The sequence below is a fragment of the Monopterus albus genome, unplaced genomic scaffold (assembly GCF_001952655.1).
Source record: "Monopterus albus unplaced genomic scaffold, M_albus_1.0 scaffold31.1, whole genome shotgun sequence".
NCBI classification, from domain to species: Eukaryota; Metazoa; Chordata; class Actinopteri; order Synbranchiformes; family Synbranchidae; genus Monopterus; species Monopterus albus.
In genome coordinates, this window is record NW_018127911.1 from 6,335,799 (window position 1) to 6,352,142 (window position 16,344).

The 16,344-nt window shown below is 38.4% G+C and overlaps 1 protein-coding gene across 4 annotated transcripts in view; it reads right to left on the minus strand.

The window, feature by feature from the left end:
- Positions 1 to 16,344, minus strand: part of LOC109958184 (CUB and sushi domain-containing protein 3-like) — a 229,504-nt gene that overhangs the window by 148,656 nt on the left and 64,504 nt on the right. For 3 of the 4 annotated variants that reach the window (XM_020596611.1, XM_020596612.1, XM_020596610.1), the window contains exons 6-17: positions 11,951 to 12,063; positions 10,687 to 10,764; positions 9,087 to 9,174; positions 8,242 to 8,366; positions 7,634 to 7,755; positions 5,422 to 5,525; positions 4,337 to 4,449; positions 3,861 to 4,043; positions 2,838 to 3,164; positions 1,852 to 2,046; positions 1,332 to 1,470; positions 65 to 252 (exon numbers count right to left, since the gene is read on the minus strand). In XM_020596611.1, coding sequence (XP_020452267.1) covers positions 65 to 252; positions 1,332 to 1,470; positions 1,852 to 2,046; positions 2,838 to 3,164; positions 3,861 to 4,043; positions 4,337 to 4,449; positions 5,422 to 5,525; positions 7,634 to 7,755; positions 8,242 to 8,366; positions 9,087 to 9,174; positions 10,687 to 10,764; positions 11,951 to 12,063 — 1,775 coding nt within the window. The remainder of the gene's footprint in view (positions 1 to 64; positions 253 to 1,331; positions 1,471 to 1,851; positions 2,047 to 2,837; positions 3,165 to 3,860; positions 4,044 to 4,336; positions 4,450 to 5,421; positions 5,526 to 7,633; positions 7,756 to 8,241; positions 8,367 to 9,086; positions 9,175 to 10,686; positions 10,765 to 11,950; positions 12,064 to 16,344) is intronic. The other variant, XM_020596613.1, reaches the window with a different exon arrangement.

A 16,344-nucleotide genomic window follows, 5' to 3' on the forward strand; every position in this document is an offset into this window, starting at 1 on the left:
TGCATTCACAACTCATCCAATTTATGTTTAGCAGTTCATGCAGACAACAGCAGCATACTCTCACCTTCATAGAAAATCTTGAAGCCACTGTTTGATCGACTGTTATCGGTGGTGAAAAGCAGATACAAAAAGTTACTGCTACTAAACAGGAACTGAGGGACCTGGGTTCCATTAAACGAGCCAATCAGAGGGGAGAGCAGGTTGGGACCATCATGCACTTCCAGGAAGTCATAACTGAGCTCAGTTTGAAACCTTAAAAGTAAAAAGAGAAGAGGGAGGGAGTTGTGGAGTATATTAATCAGACAGTTTGAAGGCATTTATCCTGCGCTGTCTGCAGGGAAACCATTCTGATTTCAAGGAGATAATTGAGAAGAAATAGCTTGCATAGTAGGAGCTCCAAATTTTGCAATAAGATCAATGAGTTTCTTGGAACTCTGACACGGTAAAGTTATATAGCACTTTTCTATGTAATGAGACTTGCTCAAAGAGCTTTACACTATTTTCCATTCCTGCACACACACAGTGATGGCACAGCCACCAGGGGTTCAGTGTCTTGCCCAAGGACAATTTGACATGTGGACTGGAGAAGCCAGGGACCGAACCGCCAGCCCGCCAGTTAGGAGACAATACACTTTACCTCCTGAGCCACAGCCACACCACAGTTCCATGGCATGGATCTGTGGTCATTTTCAGGTGTCAATATAATCAAAAATCTGAGACTCAATATCATTATTAATTTGGTGAAAAAAAACCTTCAGATATTTTCAGCACAATAACAGACTATGAAAAGAAGCATATCACCTTCAGTACACCTCAGGAGCACTGGCTCATTGTAAGTAAAGGAAGGTCAAAAGATTTAGGCTCATTTCATAGACAAAAAACAAAGCTGTTTGTTTCTTTACAAAGGGGTGTGTCTGCACTGAGAGTCTGAGGATTACAAAACAGGAATCATTTATGGTTTCACCTTTTGAAAAATTCAAATAAATAAAGGTTTTAATTCTTTCTATTGCAGCTCTCTGAGGAAGTGAGCAGGAGCCAGTAGGTGGAATACAGAATTACTCAAGGGTTTCAACATATTTAGAAACTAGGCCCAGGTCTATGTTCCACCTGCTCTGACTTTCTATTTCTAACTCAGAGGCTTCCGGGGCTAAGTGCAAGCCTTCAGTGTTTGTGTGTAAATTTACATTTTGTGAGTTTATAGATGCAGACCTGTGTCTGTAAAGTAGTTCTCTCATGCAGTACAGTATGTGGCGTGTCCGTTTTTATCCTGTCTTTATTCCGAGTGTATCTTTGTTTCCATGGCTGACTTGTTGAAGCATTGTCATACAGACCTGTCAAAGCTGATCTTGATTGAGTGTCCTATCTCGGCCTCAATAACCCACTCACAACTCAGGGAATCTTTGTAGTAGCCTGGCCATCCAGGGGAAAGGATGACACCTGAAGGCCCTGAGTAGTGGCCCCCGCAAGGAGCTGGAGGAGCAGAGAGGTATAGAATGGTGGGAGGGATGGGGGGGGGGATAAAAATATGAATTAAAAGTATAAAAAGATTGCAGAGTGGTGGGGGTAGCAGAAAGAACAAATACACAGTGAGGAGAAGAAAAGAGGGGAAAGATGGAGGAAAAAATATAATCATTTGTACCAACATGAAAATCATAAAGAAAAATATATGTAGGATGAGTCACAAAAGGCCTGAAGTTACAGAAATAACTGAAAGTAGTACATGATAAAAGTAGAGTGGTTTGGGTGGGCTGTGCTGTGTGTTCCAAATAACTAACTCACTTTCTCTTCCAAAATCAATATTTGACCTATCTGCCAAAAAAGCCACAATTATTGGATATTCCATGTCATTACCTTCACATTTAGGAATGAGTCCACTCCACATTACTTTGCTTTCCTCCAGTTGGCATGTGATGGTGTCAGCTCCCTGTGTCTTGATGAAGCCCTCCTCACAAACTACAGAGATGGAGCTTCCCAGTTGGAAACTGTCCCCAAAGCGCCTGGCATTCAATGGTATGCCAGGGTCAGGGCACTCATTACGTCCAAAAGCTTGTAATGAGGAAAAAGAGAACAAGATCTGGTGACAAACTCTTGTCAGACTGAGAAACGGGGCCGCTGAAGAGTAGGGAGATAAGGAAAATGGATGCAGCTGTAGGATGTAAAAGAAACAAAAACCTAGCAAAGGTCTGCTCTGTAACCTGAGGGTGACATTAGCCTGGAGGGGAAGAAAAAGAACTATGATGATGATGTTATATTGGCAAAGGGACCAAAATATTAGGTACTGCATGCACAAAAACACTGATTTTTGATTTTAGGTATACAGAACAGGTATTGTTAAAATTTTTAGCAATAGGATAATCACCTTTATTGGCCAAGCATGTTACAGACAAGGAATTTGTTTCCGATACAGAACCATGGCAGCCATCTGCTGCGCCAACTCAACCAATGGCTCTAACCATTGGGGACAACAGTGGGGTTCAGTGTCTTGCCCAGGGACACTTCGACATGTGGACTGGAGGCACCGAGATTCAAACCTTCAACCTGCTGGTTGGGAGACAACTGCTCTACCCATCGCACCACTGTCGCTAACAGGGGCTACACTATTCAGAACATTCACTCCTTAACTATTAATGAAACATAATATAACATAATATTGCATATTAATAACATCACTAAGATATTTGCCACTTCTTTGGATAATGATTTACACATTTATTAAAAAGTGCACAAATGTAACAAAATAATCTGTGACCCTAAAAGGGAAAAAGTTCATTTATTTGTTAATAAATTATTTGCTCTGATATGACTGTTTCAATTAAACTGATCAAATAGTCACTTACTGCTGTAGGTGATATTGAATCCTCGCCCAGACATCGAGTGATCAGCCTGAAACTCCAGTTGCAGTACGTGAGTATTGGACGTCAGGTGAGAAGGAACTTCAGCCCCTGAGAAGCGTCCGAGCACTGTGGCTCCTGACTGGTCCCCATCTTTGATGGTGAGGAAGTCATAGGGAGGCTCGAGGTCAAAGTCATTAAAGGCCAAGTGGATTCGGGAGCCTGGCTCAGAGATTATCAGCCACACACAGTTGAGGTTATTCCCATAGCCTTCTGGGTAATCAGGAGATAACACCGTCCCCATGGGAGCAGTAAAGTTGGAGAAACAAGGGACTGCATGACAGAGGAGGCAAAACATATTAGTATTGATTAAAAAACCTAAATAACCCAGGTCAGCCAATTTTCTCTACAACAACTCTCACGGGTCACATGACAATCCGTGGATACAGCCATGACAGGACCAGGGAAAAAGATCAGTATTGAACAATATCTGTACTGTCTAACTAGCTCAGCAGGAGCTGACAGCATTGCTCCCACAGGTGCTGAGCAGTTAGAGAAACATGAAACTGTAAGACACATGAAGCAGAAGACTTACTGTACAAAAACACAGACATGCAGCAATATAGACACCCAGGAATACTGCACACTCCCCCCAAGGACACAGTTAACTTGAAGAAACAGAAGACTAGATTTTTGTTATAGATATGAGTTAGGAATAGTAAAACTCTCAAAAGGGTTTATGCAGTTTTGAGAAACAAAAGTCTGTAGTAGAAAGCAGTTTTCTCTCCACCAGAGTATTAGTATAGTATAACCATGTACACCATATTTCATCTTTTAAATAAACCCAAAATTACAAGGCAAACTATCAAACTTTCCATTTTACATTATGTATATTGCCAATTAAAAACAATGCACTGCGTGGTCATTTAACACCACTTTAATTAATGCTGGTGTCACTTTGAACTTTCCAAGCACATAAGTAATTGCTTCATTTGCTGCTATAAAAAAAAAAGCATGTACTGGACTCACATATGCAGATGGGAATATTAGCCGACCACTGATTGTTGTTCTGGCAGGTTATCATCCTCTCCCCGATGAGCTCAAATCCAAACTGGCATTCAAAACGCAGAACATCACCATTCAAAAATCCACTACCCTCTTGGTAGCCGTACAGAGGTGTACCTGGGTCACCACAACTCTCTTTGTCAATTTCTGTTGGTGAGGCAAGGAGAGGAAGAAGGGAACAGTGGTCATAGGAGAGAGAGGAAAGTAAAAAATTAAGTCAAGCCGAGTACTTTGAGGTACATTTTTTCTTTAACGTTATCTATAAAGATCCAGGTGAAGAGTTTAGGAGTCTGGTTGAGGATTTTTTTTTCTCCAGAAGGTGACACAGAAGATGGTGAAAGACAGGCAGACAGATAGGTAAAAAGGCAGACAGGAAAATTGGCTCCTTGCATTACTAAAAGAGACAGTGAGAGATGAAATCAGCACTTATGTCTGAGTACCTTTATAGTTGATCTTGAAGCCGATTGAGCCCACACTCTCATCAGACTGGAGATGAAGCCACATCTGATGGGACATGCTGACAATCAGGTCTGGGACAAAGCTCCCAGTCAGCCTGCAGACATGGTAACAGAGAAGTCACTGAGGTACCAAAATGCAGTACTGTGCCAAAGCCTTAGACCACCATTAGTTTTGTTGTTTTAGCATGGTCTCTTTATTAGGTCTCTTTATTAAGATACAACCATAAAATACATTTAATATGTACACAATATTAAAAACACATAATTTTAGCGTGACCTCCCTTTGCAAATAGCACAGCTTGAATTCTTTTGTGGAGACTGTCCTCAAATCTTGAAACCATGACAGACCCTCCACCATGTTTCACTGAAGGCCACTTACCCTTCCACTTCTCTCCAACTCTTCTTCTCACATACTGTTGACAACTATGAAGCTGCCAGATGCTGAGCCAGGTCCTTGGTGGATTTCCTCTGGTCTCTCCAAGAAGAAGCTCTGAGAATCTTCTCATCAGATTTTGTTTATTTGGTCTTCCACTCCTGTTTTTGTCCTTGATATCTCTGGAGTCTTCATATTTCTTTAGAACAGCTTGAATGCAACATCTGGAGTATCCAGATTGTTTGCTGATTTTCTTGGGTTTTTTTTATTGTGTTGGGTTTTTTTTATTATGTACATATTTCCTATATTTTCTAGTTATACTGTGATAAAGACACTCAAAAATATATATACACACATATATATACACAGTCATCATAACATTGCTAAAACAAATTTAATGGTGGCCTAATACTTTTGCACAGTACTGTACATTTTTAAACATCATCACACAAAGCTAAATAGAAACATTGTTTTGTAAATGAACAAAAGCATATGATACATACTTCACACAGTGGTGAATAAACATTATTAAAGTATCACATAGTACCATATAGTTCAACAAAATAACCCTTCATTTAAATGGTGAATTCAATTAAGGTCCCTTGCCTAATTTAGCTTTACAACATTATGTAAAAAAAGACATCTCATTTACTCTTCAATGTTTGACCAATGACATATTTTATGTAGTACTTACACTTGTATTATTGTTTTAGAATCGCCAACTTCGCCTCCATCTCCAATGGTTAGTGAATCATAGCCAATTTCTAGGTCGAACTCTTCAAAGTTGATCTGAATAACCTGTTGTGAAAAAAGGCACTTTTACACTTCACTTTTCTGTCCTGATATATCAGTATATCATCCGGATGGACAGTAATTCTAAATTATTAGGTTTTAGACGTTAGGATCATTTTTAAGTTTCATTTAAATAACCATCTCATTTATATGAAATTTAAAACTTAACTAGTAACATCCAGAATTTGTTTTTAGAGAAAATGTTTAAGTATAAAAGACTAATCTGTTTAGGAAAAACCTATGTAATGCCATATACATGTTTGCAAGCAGACAGCACAATGTTTGATCATACAGTGCTATAAAAACTTAAGATTTCCTTCCTTCTCATATTTCAGTTGGCTGCACAATATAATCTACAGTATATTCTAATACTGTTATGAATCATCCAGAGAAAACCCCTAAACTCAAATCAACAATGGCATCAAGATAAAATGGAAGGCTAACATAAAATTCTACTCACATCAACCTTTTGACTGTGTACTGGGTAAAGCTTTGACAAACAGTGCATGTCCCTGCTAACATTCCCACAAACAAAGGACACCACAAGAATCCTTCAAAGCGCTATTGAAACTGACAGAAGCATCTCTTCACATTACTTCAGAGTAGAAATCAAATACTAAGAACCAGAAACAGCAGTGCAAATTTTAAAAACCCAAACTATTAATTGCTTTTCCACATTCACCCTTGAGATACCTTTGTCAGCTGTCACTGGTATATTATCATTTTTCCCCATAACATCACAAAAGATGACATATTCTCTGATCAAACTGGAAACTGCGCATCAGTAATAACAATCATGCAACACTGAGTCTACTGCAAAGACATTACACAATAAAGCTGCATTATGTCAGCCTACACTTTGCCTGCTTTGATTAAAGATGAAAGGATGTCACTTCTCTTGCTGACAAACATATGATGGCCACTTGCTCGACCTTAGCATCCCTTTATCTGGCCACGGGGAGGACAAAATCCATGTATAACAGTGCATGCATAAGCATAATTACCATAATAACACTAATGGACCATGTTTCAGTGCCAAGGCAATGGCTTATTTGCCTAAGAGAGGGCATGGCAGTGCAACACTATGGCACTTGCCAGTACCAGAGAGTTGTAAATGAGTGTTAGTTGGATGGTTGTTGTTTATTAGTAGGATAACTGAGACCTTTGTGTATATGACTCACTGGACAGAATACCAATAGAGAGAGAAATTTGATGTTGAAGAGCAGTAATGACCATTAGGAAAACAGCTTTGACCTCTTCACTTTGGGGACAAGCAGGTTTCATTCAATCATTATTTCTCTCCATTTCTGCTGCCCCAGATGAAAGAAGCGAAGAGCTCAACTGCCAACAGCAGTTGTCTAGTGAGAACCAAAATGCAAGCCACTGTGGTTATGCATATTAATGAGAGACTGAAACAATGAACTTAAAGCAAAATAAATGCATATTCTATGTAACCTTTCCCCAACCTTCAGAAGCCCTTGGAAAATGAATGCATGCATAAATATGTATCCAGGAACAGAAGGCCTGAACAAGCGCTCTACACCACTGGGAGAGTTTTCCGGTATAAAAAAGTGAGCGTTCTCTCACAGGAGGAAAAGAAAAGATTGCCCATTTGTGTTTCTAAAATAACTGATGAGGGACTGTTACTTGCTTATAAAATCACAAGTGGGGAACTACTCCAACAAAAAAATTAATAAAAATAAAAGCCAATTCCTCATCTTTATAAATACCACGTGGAGTGCAACAAGACTACTCTGAGGTAAATTTTACAAGTATGACCTGCTGGAAATAATGGCAAACACTTCTTGTCTCATGTCAGGTTATTATTTTCACCTCATTTACTATTAACCATGGCCCTTGCCATATGTTTACGGTAGTCCATATGTACAGTAAGTGGCATTTTTATGTTGGAAGCACAATAACTGCTTCATTAACACCTTAAAGTAGATGTGAACAGGTGTGATACAAAACTTAACTGGCACATTGCCATGCTACCTGTAAATGTGAGTGGTATCCCATTTTAACTGTTCAACTGAGACATACTGTATGAACAGGTGAAAATTCCTTCCATACACTTAGTCTAAAGGCTAGGCAGAACAAAAATGTCCCAGTACCTTGTTGGGATCACTGGCTGTGATGATCCACACACACTGGGAGTTACTCTCATACTGGATGGGGAAGTTGGGGGATGTAAAGGTCCCTGATGGACCCTGCAGATTTGACCCACACGTTTTCACTGTAACAGTATAAAGATAAATGTAAGGGCACAGATAATGAACATACTAAGTTCTAAGGCAGATTCAAAATATCCTGGATCATTTAAAAAAATAAACGGTATACACTTTTATAAATTAGCACTACAAACTTAGTCACTCAAGTCACTCGTAGGAATGTTCCCAATTAGTATTAATGAAAATGGCACTCAGAGGGCAGAGTAATAACTCCTGCATTGTAATATGACAGAAAGGTAATGTATTGTGTGTACAAGTAGAGAGAAGGGCTATTAGCTGCATTTCCATTAATCAAATTGTAAAATTGTGCTCCAGGTATTATGAAAAAGAAAAACAGGCAGAGTATTTTGGAATGGAAAAGTAGAGTGGTGCAGCACAGGCCTTCATACATAATTAACTAAAGTGAACTTTCCTCTATCTGCATAGAGCCTATATCCAGAGGCACTGCCTTAATCAAACTGTTTTATTAGCTGTTCAGCAGCCTCACTCACCCTTGCAGACGGGTCTGTGGTCACTCCAAGCAGCGAAGACTTCAGCTACGCGCTGGCAGGTAATCGTTTTGGAACCCTGCAGCACATGGTCTTCATCACAGGTAAATTGAGCAGTTGCTCCGATGCTGGGAAGATAACCAACACCATTAACGCCTGAAAAAGCAATCAATTCCTCAAAATGACTCCTGATGAAATATTAGACTCATTTTTAATTTCACATCAATCATTTTAGCTTTACATTGTGCTGTGAATTATCAAATGTCCCCATTTTCCATGCTTACAAATGCCCCAGTTAAAAAATAAAAAAACAATTATGCAAGACATGAATATAATGTGGATTAAAGCTAAGAGAGTGATCTTAGCCAGAGAGAGTAAATGTTCACATGGACAGAGAAACATGCCCTTAGTTATGTAGGAGAGTGGACTTAACTAAATCTCATCCCATGGGCTCGTTTTCAGAGCTCCAGAATATTTCTAAAGCTACACTGTACTCTGTATAATTATACAGAGTACAGCCCAGTGTAGCAAAACACAATTCAGGTCTGCTACATATCAAAGTGGATAAATAGGTTTTCCTGTCCGGACATATAGGATATGGTATGTGTGTGTGATGACCTTACTGCTTGATAAATGTTTTATTCATTAGAAAAGGAGATTACTACATCACTACACTGCAAAATATTAACAAGAAGATTCTCCATGGTCATGGTAAACAGATCTAATTTCTAATCTAGGTTACTGGATGTCATGATACTGAAATTGGTTGAAGAGCCTGTTTTCCTACTCTGAAATTCCCATTTGCACAAGTTTGAGCTCCACTTCAAACTGCAAAAGCACCATCACACCTGAAGTCTGAGCCGATCCGTTTGCCATTCTCTGGCTCCCCTGGGTCAGGACAGTAATTAGACACTTGTTTGATTCCTCCTTCATTCACTGAGTGAGAAAGAGAAGGCCAAGAATGCTGTGAGAAAGACACTTTAATTGTCAAAGCTTTGTATTTTCAGAAAACACCCACTTCAGAGAAAAGAACTTGAAGCTCCAGAAGAGGTGGCCTGTTGAGCAGTTATGTTTGATAGCAGAAATTGGTTCCAGGAATCATGCATGTAGTTCGACTATTTGACCTCATCTCTCAGTGACTGCTAAAATGCCAGTTATTTGGCAGCTCTGTTGTGAATTCACACTCGTGGTTTGTGATATCAGAGTGAATTCCAAGGGCAAATGTAACTCTCTTACCTAAGCTAGACAACATATGGGGAAATGTATCTGGGCTCTACGGGGATTAAGAGGATTAAATAACCTTCATCTAACAATTGCAGGAGCTACAATAATCATTCAACGAGACTCTACATACATAATAATCATGTAGGTACACTAGATAAAGCCTTGTGGACAGCATTACTGTACATATAAAGTAGAGCCTCTTTTATGACTGGAATATAGAGAGGTGACTTGAAAAGTGTTTTTCTGGGTTTTGACTACTACCAGTCTCATCTCCCCCTCACATTATGATCTGTAATTAAATACTACATGCATTGGAAATGAAATTCATCAAATATGTATTATCACAATCATCATTAAGGTTTGCAGTAATACTGGAAAAAGATAGCGCCCCGTACACACAAATACCCTTCCATCTTAACAAGAAGCTCTACTGTTTTTTTTTGTTTTTTTTTACTTCTTTCAGAAGTTCATTAGCTCTGAAGATAATTGTTGCAGGTTATGGGTTCAGTTATATGCAGTGAATTCACAAAGCATATGAAGTATCTCTTCAGTCTTTAAACAACATACACTATTGCCTCGTAGAAAAGATTACAGCCCCTTGCATAATTCATGTCTCCATGCTATGCTGAATCAATGATACATAAGGCAGTAAAGATTATAACCTGTTATCACTGAAGTGTTTAGCACACTGTGGAGTTAAAGGGGATTGTGTTCTAGATTTATGTTAATGATAGAGCTCTGCAAGCAATTAGAGTGCATTCACTTTGATCTGAAGTGTACACAAATCATCTGACAAGTGAGTGGTCACTCAACCTTGACTTCTGCTGTGTGTGTAGATCACACAGTGTATGAATATAAATCAATCTGCTGTAATGCTTAAACAGTACATACTGAGACAGAGGGAGGTTCAGGTGACTGAAACCGATCAAATTTAGCATACGGTATACATAAGTGTGCCTAATCTAGCTGAGTTAATCTCTGTCAGGACAGGAAGTCCGGGACAGCAGAGGTAACAGGTCATCAGAAAGAAAAAGAGACTGCACTTCTGCAAAATCTAGTACTGTAGCTTAATGCCTTCGCCAAATGATGCAGCAAAAAACAAAAACAAAACAACAAAAAAAAGGAGAGAGAAAGGAACAAAGACCCAGAATGCAAGCCCTACCTACTGTAAACAAAAAAATCCAAACAATGAAAACAGTTGCATAAGAAAAATAAAAGACTTACTTAAAGACAGTTTGTTAGTGTTGTCCTTTCCTGGTAATAATTTTACCCCTCTGGATTTAAGCTCTCCAGAGCTTTTCACTGGTCAAGAGCAATAGAAAGAGTTCATTAGATAAAAGAAGTTACAGTATTAGATGTGAGAAGATACAGTGCAAGTGTTTCTTTCTCTGAATAATACACATCAAAATGTAATTGCTTCTGGTGTGCATCATTTTCAGAAGAAATTAGTTCAATGACTGATGCGTTCCTAAGGGCTGCCCTGGCAATTCAATAAAAACTAAATTAGTTTTTCATGTTTGTCTGAATACATAACTCAAATATTAAACAGTGGATGGAAACCGATTGGTCAGAGCAGATCGTTACAGCTTTTAGTGGGGAAATACCAAGCAGAATCAAAGAGCAGCCCAAGGAGTGAAACTCTGAAGAGTTTAAATAAACACAGCAGGTGCCAGGCTGCACTCAAAAGGCACGTCATCATTCTAAAGTACCAACAGGATTGCCAAAAGCAATAAAGGGTGTATCAATTAAAACAAGGTGATTTGAACTCAAAAACAACTGGGACAATGCTTCTTCTCTGAACTACACTTTAGGTCAACTAGTTGTTGTGCACTCAGTTAGGATTCAGATCTATTAGTGAACAGATAAAGACTGTTATATGCTGAAAAGCATACTGTGAAAAAAACCCTTACTGCTGTTTTTGCTAAAAGCTATCCATTCTTTAGATCACGAATAACAGCAAATATAAAAATTGCTTCATCACTGTACAACAATACACTGCAACAGATGAGAAATTGTTCATGCAATTGATTGTATATCTTCATTTGCAATGAGTTGCCAGCGTGCATTTTATTTAAAGTTTTTATATAAGACATGATTGTGATAAAGTTGCAAGATTTATATCTGACTTTGGGCTTTAAGCTTCTATGATACAGTATGCAGCACATACACTGACTTTAAAGTCATGCCAGAGAACAATGTCAGTATAATGGATTATTGAGCTGTCACACCCAGTTTTCTAAGACGGAAACTGTATAGTACACTATTTATCTCTCAAATATTAGATTAACAAGTCCCTTTGATGTCAATGATTTCAAGCAGAAAAGGCCTTCGTACTCTCTAAAGAGGAGAGTACGAAGCTGTTTTATATTCAATTAACAAAGATCAAAAACATGTTTTGTAATCATGGTATTTTTTCCTATGATGATCCCTTTTCATTCAAGTGGCAGGCCCTCTATTACATTGTGCAAATGAAGTCATTATGCCTTACCTTGATACTGAGCCCTGAAGCCTTTGTGACGGTGGTTGCTCTCTGTCACAAAATGCAGCCGTAGCCAGTTTTTGTTGCTGATAATGGGTGCTGGAATGTTCATTCCAGTTAGCCTGAGTGTAAACAGTAACAAATAAAAGGAAATGGCATCCGCTTTAATTTCATTTCAGGTACATAGCTTTTTGGTCACTGTAATTCCTGTGCTGCCATAACTAACCAAAAACAGGAAAAAAAAAATGTGTAAAAGGAAGAAACCGCAAATAAAAACCTTAGAGAAAAATATTAAGACTAAAGACTCCACGAAATTAAGATAAGCCCTAAAGCCTACTTACTTTGGTGGTGCAGGTTCTTGTTTAGGTTATATTTTTCATACAGTGTGTACAAATGTGTATGTGAGTGGATAGGAAATGGGAAGACAAACAGTAACACAGAGAGAAAAGGCCTGTGTTTTATCTACGCATTAACATTTGTGAGGCTGTCTCTTTCAAAACCTGCCTGCATGACACATACTCAGTCTGTCCTGACCATATTTGTCATACTGCCTGTGTCCATGTTTTAGACCAGAAGCTTTATTCAGCATGTGGCCACAGCATCAGGGATGCTCTATAATTGTAGAGATTTAAAGCAGCCAGGGGGCTTTTCATTTGTCTGGCTAACCAGCTCTGTCTTTTTGCTGTTGCGATGCAATCCATGCACCGTGCCCTGTCATACAAGAGTCAATAGCACACAATGTCATTCTAGCTTTAAACAGAGGCTTGGGACAGTGTGAGCATGGTGCAGTTGACAGCTGAGCCCTGTGTTCCCAGACCAGCTCAGTGGGTAAAAACAGAATGTGCTAACTTGTTATTGTATTTGTGTGGGGGTGCCTGCACGCGTGCATGTCTGTGTTATCATGCTTGTCAAGATGTGTGCACTTGTGTGTATAGTAAGATTTGTTTTGTCTATGTATTTCTCTGGCATTTATTGCAGAGTCACCTAAGGAGCAGAGAGACAAAAGCTAAATAAAAGAAATGAAAGTGGCAGTGAGTCTTAAATAAAGAGGCAAAAAGAAAGTCATGGACTGAAATAAAAAGGAGAGGGTGGCTTTTACCCTTGGTGGCCATTGCAGCAATAAGAAATACATTAGTTAGTGTACTTGGCATTTGCTGTCTCCTTATTTTGATATCATCACTGGTCCCTGCTGTTTACATTTAGCTTCATTACCTTAGAGAATAAATACCTTTGTCAGACTGATTATAGACTGGTGCATGCTTTATTTTTAACTGATTAGCCAGGTACATGCAATTTTTGAATACCGATATTTTTCATCCAAATTACCCATCAAAAGGGAGATGATGGCAGCTCCTAGAGGGGAGTTAAAAGGTAATTGATTTTCAGACAAAAGTTGACCTTTTCTCTCATTGCGTCATTGATAAAATGCTAATGAAACCAATATACAGGCAGAATGAAAAGGTGCACCCTTCAGGTAGCTGAACTACTTAGAGGAAACTACCTCCATTGTTCCTGAAGTGGAAGCAGCAAATTATGGCAAGTTTTCTGTCCGACAGTAGTCTACAAGAAAATGGATAATGACAATAAAGCTGTACCCATCAGGAAGTTTCACAGATGCTCCAGGCAGCACCAGAGTGCAGTTACAAATCTGACCAGTGAAAGTGAATATACTGTTGTCACAGCAAAGTAAAACAGAGGAAGTGAAACATGATGTGCCTTCAACAGTAAATAAAGTCTTAACAACTTACACAGGACTTAATCCAACTGGTGTATTTGTATCAATGTGTATTAAATCAGTCTGTTAATTTACATATACACTAACAGTCTGCATGCAAACACCCCCCTGATGCTAGCAAGTACATAATTTAAAAAAAAAAATGTATGATGCTCTGAAGCATCCGATATGAGAATTTGAAAGCCAAAATTTTCTCATCATTTATTTGGTGAAGATATTAAATGTTGTAGCAACTAACACAAGGTAATAAGGTATCATGTCAGGGAAAAGTTCAACTGACAACAGAAAAGAATCTGTTATATTATTTCATCTAATCTGTTATTTCTCAAGCTATTCTTTTATATCCAGTTTGCTGTTACTTTTTTTTGTCACAGTCAAATGGTTGCACAAAATAACAGGAATATTTCACAAATTTCTGGCATCAGACTGACGTCACACGCACTTGTCAGTGTAACTGTCATGGAAATAAACACAATACTTGTAGAAGGTGGGCTGCCAAGTCTTCCCAACACCAATAAGAACAAGTGAGTGTTGTCTACTGTGTTTTTCATTACATCTCCTACAGTGCATATAGAGTGACAAAAGATGACAAAGTCCAAGTGGAGAAATGGATTACTAACAGAATGTACTGCCATTTCCTCTCTGGAAACTCATCAGGCTGTCTAGATCCTGCATATCAATAAGGTTTTTCAAATATTACTTCTTGGCATGAGTGTTTTAAGTGCCTGGTTTCATTCAGGTATTAACATGCTTCATACTGATTTGGGTTACCTCAAGAACTAATTATAGATATTAACGAAGGCTTGTGAGGCGCATTAGTGAATTTTCATGAAGTTCTATGAATAAAATGTGGTTGATTTGACTGGATGAGAAACTGAAGGGAGCACGCCAACCTCATCAAAACACCAACATAATAAGTCCCAGTGTGCAGGTACTGTGGCCAAATGTGGTGCTGAGGCAAGAACAATAAGTTAAAATCTCTGGTGTCTCTACTTTGTTTCACAGAGAAGTGCATCATACATACAGTAGGTCCACCCCAGATAAAAAGCAATCATTTCTAAAATCATAGGGTCAGGTGGTTTTATATTACCATGCCATATGTTCTATAAAATCTGACAGGAGTGAGTAAATGTAAAAATACTCATCAGGAGGAAGCTGCTGTTCTCCATCCCTCCTCAAGTTACTCTCTGTTCAGGAGATGTACTTGGTGCCTGTCTACCAGTAGACTGGTGTCTGAGAACATGTAGCCAAGTAGCTTTTTACAATAATTGCCCTGGCGAAATACCTGGGTCAACTGTCAGTTCACATGCCTTCAATTAAATACTGCATACATCCCACTCTGTCAGCACTAGAACACACATAGGTTTTACAGATATTTCGATGGGTTATATTTTATCTGGGGAGATCAATATTAAATACCAGAAAGAAGAAGGTGCATTTAATACAAATCACAATTTAAACAAAGTTAGCAATTTAGTTTAAAGGCACCTCTTGCCGTCTACCTCTTAGTATTGTAATCTTCCTTTGACAACCATTAAGCCAATCTGTTGGAATATAATCACTGAACCAAATAAAAATATTGCCGGACTGCTCTATGAAGGAGTAATCTCTTCTAAACGCTGAAAGTCACTGGATGATGAAAGGCAGAAAATGAAGTGGACAGGGAGAGAAAAGTGTGAAAAAAAATTAAACCAAACATTTGCTGATCAAATTTTATAAAAGCAAGAAAATGAATTTAATATCTGCAATACCTTTCAGGATTTATGCTCTTTCTACATAGTAGGTGAAATAACGAGTGACGTGTAATCTACAGCTTGTTGTTTTTGCCCTTTTTGAACAGGGCAATACAATCATATTAAAGGTCAGAAGAATAACAAGGAACTGTTTTCCTTGGCCTATAGCCAGACTCCAATGTTGGCCTTTGTCAAAGAGAAGATTTTTCTTTTTTTTTGGTTTGTTTTCATGGTGATTGATGTGTAGCCTCACATCAATCTTCCCTCAGCATGACAAAGATGGAATCAATAAACTCATTTACAGATTGTGATAGAAATCTTCAATTGGTAAAAGGATAAACGCTGCTAAGAGGTGTCAGCAAAATGTATTTCTTACAGTGTGGCCCTGGACGTTGTGGACTTTCAATATTAGTAGTCATCTATCATCCACATGAAAATTGGGCTTTTCAATTTTACTACTTTCTTCATTTTACAGTATAATAACTATAATATATCAAAATAAATATTCTTACATATACCATTGTTTACCTATCTATGGAGGAGAAATTCAAATGAATTAATGCTGTTGCTGTTCATGGTGCTGTCCACTTTTGACACTATGCTGGCAGCAGGAGTTGTGCATGTTCATGAACTATCCTCTTGTTTTTAGGAAGAGGCTCTCTGGTTTTATCGTTCTGAAATAATTACAGACTATTTGGAGTTGTGATGGGTGCAAAGCTAATAAGGATAAAGATAATCACCTTTATTGGCCAAGTACAGTGCCTTGCGAAAGTATTCGGCCCCCTTGAACTTTGCGACCTTTTGCCACATTTCAGGCTTCAAACATAAAGATATAAAACTGTAATTTTTTGTGAAGAATCAACAACAAGTGGGACACAATCATGAAGTAGAACGAAATTTATTGGATATTTCAAACGTTTTTAACAAATAAAAAA